Source organism: Littorina saxatilis, linkage group LG12 (genome assembly GCF_037325665.1).
Source record: "Littorina saxatilis isolate snail1 linkage group LG12, US_GU_Lsax_2.0, whole genome shotgun sequence".
In the NCBI taxonomy this organism is placed as follows: Eukaryota; Metazoa; Mollusca; class Gastropoda; order Littorinimorpha; family Littorinidae; genus Littorina; species Littorina saxatilis.
The window spans coordinates 51819432-51834288 of record NC_090256.1 but is presented as its reverse complement, the minus strand read 5'-3'; the positions used below and the strand labels follow the sequence as shown (position 1 = coordinate 51834288).

The 14857-nt window shown below is 39.3% G+C and overlaps 1 protein-coding gene across 1 annotated transcript; it reads left to right on the top strand.

Annotated features, from left to right (window-relative positions):
- The first annotated feature begins 8 nt into the window (after positions 1-8).
- On the top strand, positions 9-13605 carry LOC138982208 (copper homeostasis protein cutC homolog). The gene is made up of 8 exons (XM_070355431.1): positions 9-101; positions 329-388; positions 4426-4594; positions 4887-4927; positions 5482-5517; positions 6741-6874; positions 7332-7359; positions 8481-13605. The coding sequence occupies exons 1-8, from the start codon at positions 50-52 to the stop codon at positions 8708-8710; spliced, it is 750 nt and encodes a 249-aa protein (XP_070211532.1). The 5' UTR covers positions 9-49; the 3' UTR covers positions 8711-13605.
- Positions 13606-14857: the final 1252 nt, after the last annotated feature.

Genomic DNA, 14857 nt, shown 5'->3' with positions numbered 1-14857 from the left:
CGCCGGGAAGTAAAGGGAGGGAATCGCCACACAGTCGCTCAACTTCAACATGGAAGTGTGTGTGGAATCTGTAACTTCTGCGGTAAATGCTGAAAAAGGAGGTGTGCTAGAATTTATCTGTTGCATTTTAATTGTTCTTAGTAGTATTTGATTGTCTTTCTGTTAGCGGAGGAATGATAATGGGTAATAGTGTCGGTGTCACAGGTGTATTTTCTATGTTGCAGTTTCACATGGCGCAAGGTGTTGACTGTTGTTTATTTTTTTATTTCCCAGTTATTCGGTTTATTAACTGTGCTTTTGTTTTAAAATGTGGTGTTGTTTTTTCTAGGTGCGAACAGGTTGGAACTATGTTCAAATTTGTTGGAAGGAGGCACTACACCCTCAATCGGTGAGAATAAAAAGAGTGCGTGCGTGCCGGCGTGCGTGTGTGTGTGCGTGCTTGTCAATGTGTGGCTGGGGGGGGGGGGGGGGGGGGGGAGCGGGGGCAGGAGACAGAGCCAGTCAGATGCGTGTTAATAAAAATTATATATATAGTGAATTAAGGTTGCTTTTAAAAGTGCTTTAGTCAGTCAGCTGTCTGAGAATCTTTATATTTCATTTTAATATAGGCCTAGGCTTTATCAGTTTATGTCCCAAATTTAAGAAAGCTTTCAATTTCATAGTGTCCAAACTTTTCAAAGCAGTTAAACCCCAGTCTGCCTCAAATGGTTTACAGAATGATTTAAATCTTCTCATGAAAAAAGCAGTTCTAACCTTATGGAACACATACAGTGATTGCAATAGCTGCTTATAGCATTTTAACAGCATTAAATGACACAGTTCGTTTGAATGGCTATTTAGCTTGAGTAAACCACACACCAGATTTCATGGTTTATTTTACCCCTGAGCCATCGTGGACCCGTGTCACACTTTCCTTTTTCACAATTTCGTCGTCAGTTCGTGATTTCTATGCGATTCGCTGTATCTGCAATAGCACATTATTGTGTACCTCTGAATCTAAAATGTAACAAACGACTGCGAGTCATACAAACTTATCTGCGGTGGTTGGTTTCAAAGAAGTAAACGATATGCAAAAAAATTATCTGCTTGGGGAAACACGACCTTTTGTGACCTGCTTCCGGGTTCCCTTTTTTCAAACTTTCAAAACTTTGAATTTTACTGATCTTGTCTTGATGAAAAAACAAATCTTTTATGATAAAAGAATGCTTGTGTAACAAGCTGACAATTTATTATTTACATCTTAAAAGTTAGTTCTAGCGTCCGATTGTGGTACTAAAAAATCCGGCTTGCCACTCAAAACAAAATTCTTTGAAAAATGCTCGCTCTTTAAGGAGGGCACCTAGGAATAGGATGTTCTCAAGCGGTGAATGTTTAAACGAAAAGGTGTTTGTACTGTGTGTAAAAGCCTGACAGTGTCTGTGACCAGAAACTGATGGTTTACTTGAAGCTGAGTGTGCCTTTAAGCTGAAGCACCCTAGCTATGCTGCCAGTTTGTTGCACTGGAGGTCGACCATTGTCGAAAGCAGTTAATATCTATATATAGATTTGAAGCTGCATGAAGTTTATACAGTGGAGTCCAGGTACAACGAATCTCAAGGGAGATACAATTTAGTTCGTTATATATCAGTAATTCGCTGTAGAGTTTTCAACCCTAAAATAATGGCCTCAAGACATTAGTTTTCCCAATCACCTTCAAATGATCGTCCCATCGATCTTTCCTTGGAGAGTACAATCTCTGCATGTTTTCAACAGCTTCATAATATAATCCATAGAGAGAGGCAGTCAAGCGGCTATAGCCGCAAATAGAAGGGTGAATTTACTAGGGAAGGAAAGGAGAAGCATGCAGACAGGCAAATGTGAATGTCATTACCTGCTATTCCGACTTGGTTGTGTGACAGACGTTTTCTTCCACACGAGATTACGTCGATTGTCTAACGAAGCCGTCGGGCTGAGTTAGACATCAGCTAATCGAGTGTGGAAGAAAACTCTGTCACACGACCAAGTCGGAATAGCATTTATGTCTCACAGCTTCAACAGAGGAGAGAACAAACACGTTTTGTATACTCAAGCTTGACAAACCTAAACACAGGAGCAGCCATTGTGGAGAGATCTACTTTTTGACGGAAGTGACCGAACAACTGTGAATGACGTCTCGGTATAAGTGAATGACGTCATCGTCACAGTCTGTATCTTTTGAAGCATCACATTCTTCATGACGTCTTTCTGTGTCTGCATCCGCGAAATGTTTGTTCATTCTGGAATCTTTGTCATCTATGTTCAGAACTCTGTCCTTATAGTGCAGGCATGGTACTCTTCCGCCGATCGGCGGAAATCCGCCAAAAACGAAAATCCAAAAAAAAAATAAATAAAAAAATAAAAAAATCTGCTGATTGACTTGAGATTATTATTTTTTCTTACTCAAGCCTTGTTATCTTTCACTTATATCCCTCTCAGCTTCAAGGAGAGGGCACTAAACACATTTGAATTACTAGTAAAAAGTCGTCAGCTTCAGGGGGCGTTGCCCCTTGACCCCGCAAGGGGGCCTGAGGGGCCCCCTGCACCCCCGGCTTTATTTCAGCTGAAATTGCCATTCCTTCAGTACCATGCCTGTAGTGTCAGACTAACACTAACAGGCCTCCTGAGCGAGCTACTTTCCAAGGGCAGCTATATTCGCGTATGGAAACAGTACTGTCGTCTGGGATGCCGTTTTCAGTATTCTGAGCGTTGAAGAATTTGTAAAGAGAAGAAACGATAACAGCAGGAGAAATAAAAGTCGTGTGTGCATTTTGGGGCTTTTGGAGGGACGAGTTCGAGTTTCAATCCGTTCTTGCACATGCTCCAAAGCGTGTAACATACAATCTTGCACACGTTTGCTTTAGTAGTGGCAAAGAAGGAAAGCGTGTGACATATATATATATGCCATACATGTACATACTTAAACACACACGCATGCATATTCACACACACACACACACACACACAGTGACACATGCACACACACTACACACTAAGAACACAGACAGATGTATAGGGCCAAAAAAAAAAATAGGTGTGGTTACGGTAACATAGCCCAAAAAAATAGGGTAGGTAGGTAGGCAATCACTTTTTTTTTTTTTTTACTTTTTTTTCTAATGTGTAACAAATTAAACCTACTTGACAGGGAAATAAGTGTGCGACTCGGGCGCTTTCGCTTTCATTGCGTGTTTTGCACTCGTTTTTTTTTTGTTTTTTGTTTTGGTGGCAAATGTAATAAAAAGTTATAGGGTCGGCCCCTAAAAATAGGGTAGGTCGGGTTACCGTAACCACACCTATTTTTTTTTTAGGCCTAGAGGGAAAGGCAAATAATGCAAATACCAATTACAATAGCAATGTCTTTTTTGCAAGGCTCAGGCATGAAAATTCTCCGTATTTTCCGTATTTTCCGTATTTTTGAAAAAAATAAACCGTATTTTTTTTTAATTTCCGTATTTTTCCTTTTTTTTTTTTTTTTTTTTAATTTTTTTTTTTTTTTTTTTTTTATTTTTTTTTTTTTTCCTAGTCATAGTTATAGTAAAATAGTTTTGGGGCCATGTTTGAATCCAATTTTAAGGCTCAGATAGCCCCAGATTGCACCAAATTGCACCCTTGAAAAAAAATTTTTCCGGGGGAGCATGCCCCCGGACCCCCCTAGAAGTCTTGGCGCTTCGCGCCTGCGAAACTTGGCGCTACGCGCCTGCAAAACTTGGCGCTATGCGCCTTCGAATTTTTTTTCAGTATTTTTTTTTCTTTCAGTTTTCATGCCTGAAGGCTTAATTAACTGCAGCTGCATTGCACATGTTTCTATGCTATAAATAGTAACAAGAACATGACTGTATTATGATTTGCTACTACTTTTGTTAGTCCCCCTTTTCTCAACCTTTCCATCTCGTTTTTTGCTGCTGCATTTTATGTGTGCATTCAGATTTCAGTTCTTCCTTTGCTGAATGTGGCAGTCCCTCCCTTAATCTTTCTCTACACACCTGTTCTTGATAAAGACATCACACATTTTCCAGCATTTTATTGTGAGTCAGTAATTTACCTTATATTACAAACCCATTTCCTTGGAACTTATGGAAGATGGATCAATTGAGAGATAGACTGGGACACAAATACGAGAACGTGGGAGACTCTTCAAGATCTTTTCGTCTTTTCAAACCTGCACTTTTCCCAACTACCAACTGTTTCTTTTTTTCTTTTGTTCTTTCTCTTTCTTTTTTTCCCCCTCTCTTTCTTTCTGTTATTCTGTCTTTCCTTCCTTCTTTCTTTGTTTCTTTTCTCTGTTCTCCCAATTACTCAATACTGGGTGCATGCAGGCAGATGGCAATGAATATAATTATAAGGGGAATTTTCATGTATTATTTGTTTGTTATCATTACTCATCAAGTTTGTTTTCTTTTGAATTTTTAGGTTTACTGACGGTGGTAAAGTCACGAGTTCAGATTCCCATCATGGTAATGATCAGACCTCGAGGGGGCGACTTCCTGTACACAGATGCTGAGATAGAGGTCATGAAGACAGACCTTAAACTTCTCAAACAGGCTGGCGCTGATGGATTCGTGTTTGGATTTCTTGACATGTGAGTTCTTTTTTCTTGGAAATGTACACAGTTTGACAGAGATCTGTTTTCCTTCATTGCAGTGTTAATTTAAAGGTGGAATGATATGATGGTTGACACTTAAATGTATGATATACTCATAGAAAGTGATCGACACCTGCCATCGCATTTCTTGTGTGTCTGATATTGTGATGTGTGTGGGACTGCATGTGTAAGACTATATATAAAGACTCACATAGAGAGGGAGAGAGAGACTGTGTATATTTAAATCTTGACTGCTAACACATTAAACAAATCCTTTTTCTGTGTTTAGAGACGGGTGCATTGATGTCGAGAAATGCAAAGACTTTAAAGGTAACCAAACTCGTAGTTTCTTGTTCTATTTTTGTTGCTTTCAGTTTCATGGGCTGCAACTCCCCTTGTTTTGCATGAGAGGGCTTTTACATGACCATGGTTTTCCTGCCATTAAGCCAGTCATGCTCCGCTTTGCAGGGATGTGTGCTGGGTATAGTTGCGTTTCTGAAATGAATACAGGATCTTGTCCATGCCTACTTCGTCTTGGGCTTGCGTGTACACACAATAAATTACTAGCAGGTTAGTTAGCTTTTGCTTTTCGGGTCCAGCGGACCATAATAGGCCAAATCAGGGCCCCTTTCTGCACGCAAGTTGACCTGGGAGATCACAAAAATGTCAACCCAAAAATCTCAACCAAATAATGATCACACTCACAGCCAACTCAGTCGAATTCTTCTTCTTCTCGTTTTCCGAACCTTTCATGCAGAAGGCTGGCGTCGTGACCACTTACACATGTACTTGTAGGCTATTGCGCCTGTTGAATTGTAGTTTGATTTGAATTTGTTTTGTGGTATAAAAATAAAACATTCACAGTTTTTCCTCTTGCTTTGCAGAACTGGCATCACCTCTTCCAGTCACTTTTAGTAGAGGTAAGATCTAAACTACTGTATTTGACCGATTACAAGACGCACGCACCGTTTTATAAGCCGCACCCCTGACTTTTAACAAAAAAATTGGAACGAGCCATGTATAGGCCGCATCACTATATTAGCTGCCGTCGAAAAAATTATAATCAGATCGTGTCAATCAATCAAAACAACCAGGCTAACGAAAGTACGGTGTTTGTCGAAATCGGCTCTGAGAATAAACAAGTGAAACAAAGAAGAAAAGTGACAAAGTTTGAAGAAAAATATCACACACACAATTTGTAACCAACACACACATGTAGTCCCGCCCGGAATAAGCTTTTTTGGGATGATTTACGACTTTTGCGCACATTTCGAGCAGACGAAACCACAACATGGCGGCTCTCACTCCTCCAACTATCGCGGGACACAAAAAAACGAAATCTCGCACGCGCGAGATCCTGATACATCCGGTGTTTCTCTGTACGCTATCTTGTCACGACGACTTGTTGACAAACGAAGATTCGCAAAAGAAAGAGAAAAGCGCCGAGTCTTGAGTATAGAGCTAATAAAGTACCGGTAATCGCTAATCGAGCGAAATGAAAATCCGCGGCGACTTCCATTAGGTGAATGCTATTCAAGTTTAGGTAACGTTTTAGCCGCATCTTTTTATAAGCCGCTATGCGATATTTTTTTTTTTTAAAGTCGCGGCTTGTAGTTCGTCAAATACGGTACATGTACAATCGTTTACAAGAGAAAGTCTCATGTTTTATTCTGCTCTTTTTTTCCAAGTGAATGAAAGAAGCCTCTGTGTGTGTGCGCATTTTTCAGACTGAAGGGATCTCCTTGGATCAGCAATTTTCTAGAAAAAATGCTTGAGAAAATGTTCATTGAAGAAATATCTAATATGAGCAACCATTCTGGCATTCACTTCCACATCCACTTTTCAGTTTTTTGGCTACAAGGGGAGCTGGCAATCAAATTGCGCTTAAAATTGCTAGTTTATGTGGATGATTATTAAGGTTCATGAGGATGCCATTCATTGTGACAATATGGGTGGGGAGGTATTTTTGTGAAGTTCATGATGATGGTATAATGACAGCTCTGACGTTTAAAAAAAATGAGGATTGTTGTTGGTTTAAACAGTATTTCATTCAAGAATTTAGGGATATAATTATATAAGAAGCATGTTTTGAATCAACAACAAGCTATAAGCTTATAAGGATTTTTGTTGTTCTTTTTTACAGCTGTTGACATGAGCAGCAACATATTCTCTTCGCTGCACACTCTGATTGAGCTGAAGATTGAACGCGTCCTCACAAGTGGAGGGTCAGCCACAGCTCTGGATGGTGCTCCTATCATAGAGAAAATGGTCAAAGAGGTAATGCATGGAAACAGTATTTTTCAGTCCAGCTCTTTTCTCTGATTCTTTTTTGTTTGAACATTGGGCCTCTTTCTTTCTTTCTGTCTTGCTTCCTTTCGTTTCCTGTAAATGTAAATGTAAAATTATACTTTCCACAGACTGAGAGATTTATGTGTTTGTTATTTTGCATAGATTTTTATTGGTTTCTTTTGACCAGATAATGGGAGTGATTGCATTTGTGTGTGTGTGTGTGCACATTTAGTGCTCTATTATTCAAGCATCGGTTTGTATGGGTGCTAGCTTGTGTGTGGGTGTATGTGCGTACTTGTGTGCGCTCACTTGGTTTTATTTTGGACAACATTATGCTTATGTCTTTATTACTGTTAGTAGATTTTTTGCGGTTGATGAAAGAATATCAGTGATTTGTCTTGTGACCTAGAAGTTTTTTTAAGAGTGTGTTTTATTTTTCTTCCAGTCACGTGGACTCATCACAGTCATTCCAGGTTTGTTAAATTTACCTCGATAATGTTTACCTCATTGCAAATAAACTACAATATTAATCATGTACGATTACATTTAGTGTTACGATGAAATTATTATTTGTGTGATTATTGATATGGGTTTGAATAATTTGCTGAAGTGAGTGCACTTTATCGAAGCTGTACTTACTGATGCATAACATAGATGAATCGAAACTCTATAGAGTCTAGTAGTCTTTTGAAATTGATTTACAGGCATACTTAGAGAGCGCTTATTAGTGAAACACGTACAGCATGTGTGTCTTCAGTAAGGTACAAAGAACACTGCATATTGTTTTCAAGCTTGAATATAACATATATAACTTTGCCAGACAGTACTAAATAAAACCTCAAGACAATAGCAAGTGGGAATTATCTGGAACCATTATTTGTTTGTTTGCTTAACGCCCAGTCCACCACGAAGGGTGATATCAGGGTGGTGCTGCTTTGACATTTTAACGTGCGCCACACACAAGACAGAAGTCGCAGCACAGGCTTCATGTCTCACCCAGTCACATTATTCTGACACCGGACCAACTAGTCCTAGCACTAATCCCATAATGCCAGACGCCAGGCGGAGCAGCCACTAGATTGCCAATTTTAAAGTCTTAGGTATGACCCGGCCGGGGTTCGAACCCACGACCTCCCGCTCACTGGACGGACGCCTTACCACTAGGCCACCGTGTTGCGGTCTGGAACCATTAGCACCTTGAGGAGCGAGGAGCATTTTATGAACAAGTAACTTTCATTGTCTAACTCAGAGATTGAAAATGGACTGTTTTCAGAAATAACTCTGTCGGGTTTGTATGTGTTGTGGAAGAGTGAATACCCTTGCCAAAACCTCTGACAAACATTGGAGGGGCCAATCAGTAGCGAGGGGTGTGTTTGAAACATGCGTTTACTTGTTTTTGACATGCCTTTCGTTAGTGATTGCAGGCCTCTCCAATGTTTGTCAGATGTTTTGGCAAGAGGATTCACTTTTCCACAACCCATATTTATTACAAACCCGAACGAGTTATTTTCAGAATTCGTCTTTTATCACATCAGTTTCCTAAAGCCTCTTGCCAGCATGGAATCTTTATGATAGCATTTTGTTGTGCATCCAGGTGGTGGCATCAACGAAGACAACCTGGAGAGAATCCTGGCGCTGGGTGTCAGGGAATTTCACTGCTCTGCTCGCATCCAGCAGGACTCGGAAATGCTCTACCAAAGATCTGGAATCGCGCTCGGGGGTACCCTCTCCCCGCCTCAATTCGGCCGCAAGATCGCCAGTGTGATGAAAGTGCGGAACATGGTGAACAAAGCGGGCATGCACTGGGACTCCAGCTGTCCATGATGATGTGGGAAGATTAGTATATTGGATGGCATTCTGAAGGTTTTGATTCATGATCATGGTTATTGTGATTTTTCTCTATCTTTCAAATTTTCTCTCGTTCCTGTGCCTGTCTGTCCCTGTGTGTCTCTCTCTCTCTCTCTCTCTCTCTCTCTCTCTCTCTCTCTCTCTCTCTCTCTCTCTCTCTCTCTCTCTCTCTCTCTCTCTCTCTCTCTCTCTCTCTCTCTCTCTCTCTCTCTTTATTTATTTGTATGCATATCTGCACTGTACATTTTGGCACTGCAGCACCAATGTGCTTGTCTTTGTTGAATACAATACTGTAAAAGTGATGATGAAATGTGGAGCGGAAAGTACAGGGCAGAATGTTACCCATTTGTTGTGATCACGGAACTTGATGGGTAGATGTTAAAGTAAGTGTCTCTTCTGTGGTATAGGTGGTATTGGAGTCATCTTAATGACAGATTGTGACAAGCTGGGGTTATTCGAAAGTGTTCTTATTCAATCATTGTCTCATACATAGTGTGCATAAAATTGTATGTCCTAAAGTTAACTACTTTCTCATATGTAAGAAATCATGGCACACAGATGTGTATACGCGATAACCTTGGATAAGAGCACCCTTCCACGTGTTCACATACATGTACCAGAAATCAACAGTCTGGTTAATTTCTGCGCAGAGTGGATTTTTTTAGTTTTTTTGTTACTGCATTAATTTTACATTGATTATAATAGGTGTCAGTTACGAATTTAATTCAGCGCCTCATCCCTGCAATCTCCACTGAAAGCAGCCAACCTGTAGATTTTGGGTATGTGTCAGAGTGAAAGGAATGCTAGCTCTTACCCCATTTAAAAGCTTTGATTGATTGTGATTTACAAGATGCTCTACAAGGGGTGAAAAGTACCTTTGACCAATCCTTTCAGCTAGTTATTGTTAGGCCTTTTACTCTTAGGCTCGTGTACACTAAAGCAATTTAGAAAATATGTTATTGACTGATGTTTTGACATTTAAATTGGCTGATTTTGTAACTTTGCTGTGTGTTTTTTACGGGAAGAATATGTGCAACCTCTTTACCATCCTTCAGAAAATGTTTTTCTCTCAAACTTTCTTCTTTCTTTCATTTTTGCATCAGTTTTTCCTCTCCTTTCTCATACATGTTTTAAACCTCCCAGAAGGATGTCATGCATTTTAGTGCTTATTTATTCAATGAAATTCCAACATGTTTTGCTAAACAGTTTCAGAAACAAACAAAATTCTGCTGAATGCATGTGATTGTTAAACTTTAAATATCTTTAAACAATTTGGTAACTGTTTTTTGACGAGTGTTATTGCACTGGTTATGTCTACAATTCAATCTGTCATATGTGCTTCTTTTTGATTACTTTTCATTAATGCCTGCATAATTTATTCTCACAGCAATTTGCCTTATTCTGTTTTTACAATCACCTTTTAAAGGCATCTGCTACAATTGTTGCTGGAGGTTGTTTTGAAAGGAAGAGCAAATACTGAACAGAGTTCAGGTTAGAAAGATCTCTTTAATGAGCACATGTGTAATATATTTCATCTGCACAATATAACGATATATCTGTCATAAGAGGACAGGAGAGAGCGTCCCTTTAATTGCACTGGCTTCTGCTCATAATAGTGAGACTGTTGTTAGTGATGAGGTGTTCTCTCGTCAGGAGGGACTTGCATTGCAAATATGATGGTGTTAAACACTGATTTGATTAAATTGAGAGAGAAAAATATTTATCACAATTAATCCCTCTTCAGGCATGATGTTTACAGTGCCGTGTGCCGGGCTTGTGAGCAGTGCCCGCCAATGTTTAGCTCAGGCACCGTCGCTGAAGACGCGCCTTAGTTATATGCAAGAAAATGCAGCGCGCTATTCTGGCCATCTGGCAAACTTTCGTCCTCATCTCTAAGGCAGACTGATACCAAGAGGTGTAAGTTACACCCGCCTTCGGGCTCAGGCATTTTCAAACTCTCGACTCAAGACTATCTTCTGATTTCTTTGGTTGCATTTACTCTCTTTGCTGCAATAATTGTTAATATTTTTTCTACATTTTGAATGCTTGAATTGTCTACAATTAATATGTGTGGATCAACTATATATAGCTGTTTCATTGTTGTATTTTGTATGGGATTTCTTGTTACCCTTATATGACCTTTCAAATTGACTGGATGCCTTTGATGACACTGTTGATTTTGGTCACTGTTGGTTTGTTTAACCTTCACCATGCTTCGTGGGTTGTGGACGACCCATAGCCTTACAAAATCGTCTTTATCTCTAAAACTCTTTGGAGTTTTCAATTGAGACTTCATGTAATCTCTAATCACAATACGACTTTTCCATCACCCAATTTTTGAAAGATTATCTTTTTAAACAAACAAATAAACGATGACGTAATTTGAACTACACAGTCCGGATGATGTGGGTCGTGGACGACCCGTATGGAATTACATAAGGAATTTTACGGTGTTTATCCTTATTCGGATGGCATGGGTCGTGTACGACCCATACTCTGCAAAGAGGCGGCAAAATATTTAACCCTATTCGGATGGCGTGGGTCGTATACGACCCATACTTTTTACGTTGAATCCTTCTTTGGAAACTATGGGTCGTACACGACCCACATCATCCAGACTGTGTAGTTCAACGCGTGATCCGGTGAAGGTTAATTAATAAGCTCCTGTCCTGTTGCTCATATAAAAATAATAAGGAACATAAAAACAACAGGCAGTCCAGGACAGTTAATGTTAATTGTGCCTTGTGAAATCCAAAGAACTGTTCATTTATTTTATGGGCCTGATGGAAAGTGTGTACTGACCATTAGACAATTTTATTTTTTATTTATTTTTTGCCATCTACTGACTGTGCTATATGACAACTGCTAGATGAGCTCAACTGATGCAGGACTTTTCTTGGATAGATACGGCCTTATGGAAGTGTTTTAGAATTTCTTAAGGACGGTAGCCATATTTTTGGTAATTGTAGGTCTGGTTCAGAATTTCTGTTGCCATGCATGCATGCATGCTCACCAGCTGTTTCAGGAACCTAAATCATTGCATCTGATCATGACAATCCACCCGCTGGTTACTTAATCTTTAGTACTCGATAAAAGTGAGGTTTACAATGCAACATTTTTCTCTCTCCAAGTTTGCAGTCAAGGGATAATGGTCAAGTCAAAGCCATGGGAAAGGCTAAGTACTTAATTTTTGCCAACAAATTGAATTTGAGCCAAATCCACCGTGTGACCTTCAAGTTTTTTCTCTTGTCAACCTTTTTTTATACAGTGATGGTCATGCATGCTTATCAGAGTATTCCCTGAATTTCTAAAAATACACTACCTAGATAATATAAATGGTTCTGCTAGCAACAGGTGTTTTTTCTCCAGCCTGTAATAATTACTTGAATGGCTCTTACGTGTATCTCTGTTTACTTTTATCAAACTATGTTATTCCTCACACTTTGTTGAGAGATAGCACTAACATATCAAAAGCAATGGAACATTTGTGCCACCAACATTTATAATTCACTTTCCTTGCTATGATGACAGTGGACTCTCCCTTTTGAGATCTCCACAAATCTTAGAAAATCAAGTCTTCAAAGGCAGAAAGTTTTAAAATGGGGTTAAATTACAGAGGTTATAAACACAAACTCTGGAAAACTAGGTCCTGAAGGGGGGGGGGGGGGGGGTGTCTTAAGAGGTTAGGTTCCAGTGAGTATAATTGTCCCCAAGGTCTTAATTTCGTGAGTGACAATCAAGTGACATTATGGTGTTTCAGAAAAAGGCATACAAGCATCAACGTGACCTTATCATTATGTGTGTTGATCCGCTGCATTATAATTACATTTTTTGTTATAGCTGGATATCAATATGTAGACGATTATGTTAAACTGCAAGCATGTTTCCCTTTTGGGAATGCCTTCGTACGTTTTACACAGTGCAGTCTTGTAAAATGATATTATGTATTATTAACCAGATGTTTCTCAAACCTTTTCCATATTTTGATCTCGTTGGTTGTAATGTTAACTAGTACTCACCTGTGCATTCTTTGTTCCATTCTATCTTTCTCTCTTTGTTGTTGTGGTTGTTGTTGTTTTCTTCTCTTTTTTTTTTTAAGGTACATGTAATGATCTATCAAACTCACCGTGCATGCAAAAAAAGATATGGACAGTGTGATCTTTGTCATTGACAGGTTATGAATAAATCAGTGTCTGTCTTTGCAGCTTTCATTGGGAAAGGAGACAGGATCATAAGTTGCAAATAAAAAAACTGACTTTTCAGCAGGGATAAATAATAGTTTCAATGTTTAATAGTTTTAAAAAAACTTTGTTTTTTGTGGGTTTTTCTCCAGTGGAGGACTAATGATGGTCATGAGAATAATACATGTACCTGTTCTCCAAAGGAAGACACCTTATCACATGCAATTATCTTTCTAATGGATAAGTAGGACTGGCTTTCAGATTTAAATCTGTAGATTCCAGATTGTATCCCCTGCGGGTTAGGAGAAAGAATCTACCCGATGCTCCCCAGGATTATTATTTCTGTATGCACCCAAGATTCCAGACCTTCTACAGGTTCTTCCATGAAATATCAATTGTGACTCAGGTTCACTTTTTTTTTTATAATAGTCTGAATTTGTAGGGTTATGCATTTGTTTCATACATGTTAACTCTACTGCAGCCTTTTATTTTTTTGTATGTTGGTGTCATTTTACTGTCCCATGTTCGTTGAATAACATGTGCATTCAACAACAGTTCTTCAACATGGCTGTGCATTTTTGATACATGTACGTAATTTACAGTGTAATTTGTTTGTTTGTGAAAGTACACAGTTGATTGATAATACAGCTGAAAGAATTGTCTTGGAGTAAACAATGATCAAAGTCAGAATCTGAGTCATGGGTTTGAGATGTCATCATTGATCAGAGATAAGACTGATTTTATTTATACCTTTGAGGGCATTTCAGTTTGCAGCTGTTGTGTGTGTGGGTGTGTGTGTGTGGGTGTGTGTGGGTGTGTGTGTGTGTGTGTGTGTGTGTAAGAGAGAGAGAGAGAAACAGAATCAGACAGACAGACAAGAGTTTGTGTGTGTGGAGTCTCAGTCTCTTTTATTTCAACTATTCGTTAAAGTTGACTGATGGTATACACAGTAACACACACTGGCATATATTTCATATATATGTATAGGTTACAACACGAGTGGTTTTTTATATGGCTTGTATTTCAGTCAAGACCCAGCGGATGAATATCATCGGGAGACACGAGCCTCTGGCGAGTGTCTCTCGATTGATATTCCCGCTGGGTCTTGACTGAAATACAAGCCATATAAAAAACCACGAGTGTTGTAATCTGTATATCCCATTCTACCATCAAACACAAAGTGTAGACTACTAGCGGCACTGTTGCGATCTGTGCAGGGTAAAACTGTTGCCAGCGAGACTTAGCCCTTTTGCAACCTTAAACTAAGTGACCGTCGCTGAAAAAATAAAACGAATGAGTGCATCGATAAGTACGCGGTAACACTACTTTCAGACCATTTAAAAGCTTTAAGTAAAGGTTCATAAGTTGCAAGAAAGTAATGAAGTCGAATAGAAATTAATTTAGTTGAAGCGCACAATTCTTTTGTTTTGCGTTTCAGGTCGGCAGAACGGGCGAAACGGGTTTGGGACCCATTTGGCTTACTCGATTCAGAATTGATTCCACGTTGTTTTTCTCGAACGTGTGTAATTAGGCTTATTGACAGAGAAGCAAATCTTAGGGAACAAATATGTAGGTTTAGATTTAACCATTTGCTCCCTATTTGAAATGTATCTACGTGATAAACTGTTTTGCGAGTGTGTTTGCATGGATGAACTTAAACTGGTATGGGTGAGAGGAAAACGCGACCGACACGTCTGTCACCGCCGATTGATTGCATTTTGAAGGAATATGACTGGATTACGGAAAAATATGTGGACTTACTGCAGAGCCAGGCAAAAGAGTAGACTTGCTCGCAAAACACGTGAAACAGCCGATGTTTGATAGCTGTAAAGGCGCACACCGGCAAAACACACTACCGACAGATTCTCAAAAGTCGTCTGCTAACGATGCAAGGGGAGGGTACTCGTGTTTTTGTTTTGGTTCGCTAGCATCTGGTTATCTT

What these genes read in the sequence shown, in the direction of transcription:
- LOC138982208 (XM_070355431.1), top strand. Translation starts at nt 50, where the DNA reads ATGGAAGTGTGTGTGGAATCTGTAACTTCTGCGGTAAATGCTGAAAAA. An exon ending in GAAATGCAAAGACTTTAAAG is followed by an intron (nt 4,928 to 5,481) that starts GTAACCAAACTC and finishes CTTGCTTTGCAG; the next exon opens with AACTGGCATCACCTCTTCCA. An exon ending in ACTCATCACAGTCATTCCAG is followed by an intron (nt 7,360 to 8,480) that starts GTTTGTTAAATT and finishes TTGTGCATCCAG; the next exon opens with GTGGTGGCATCAACGAAGAC.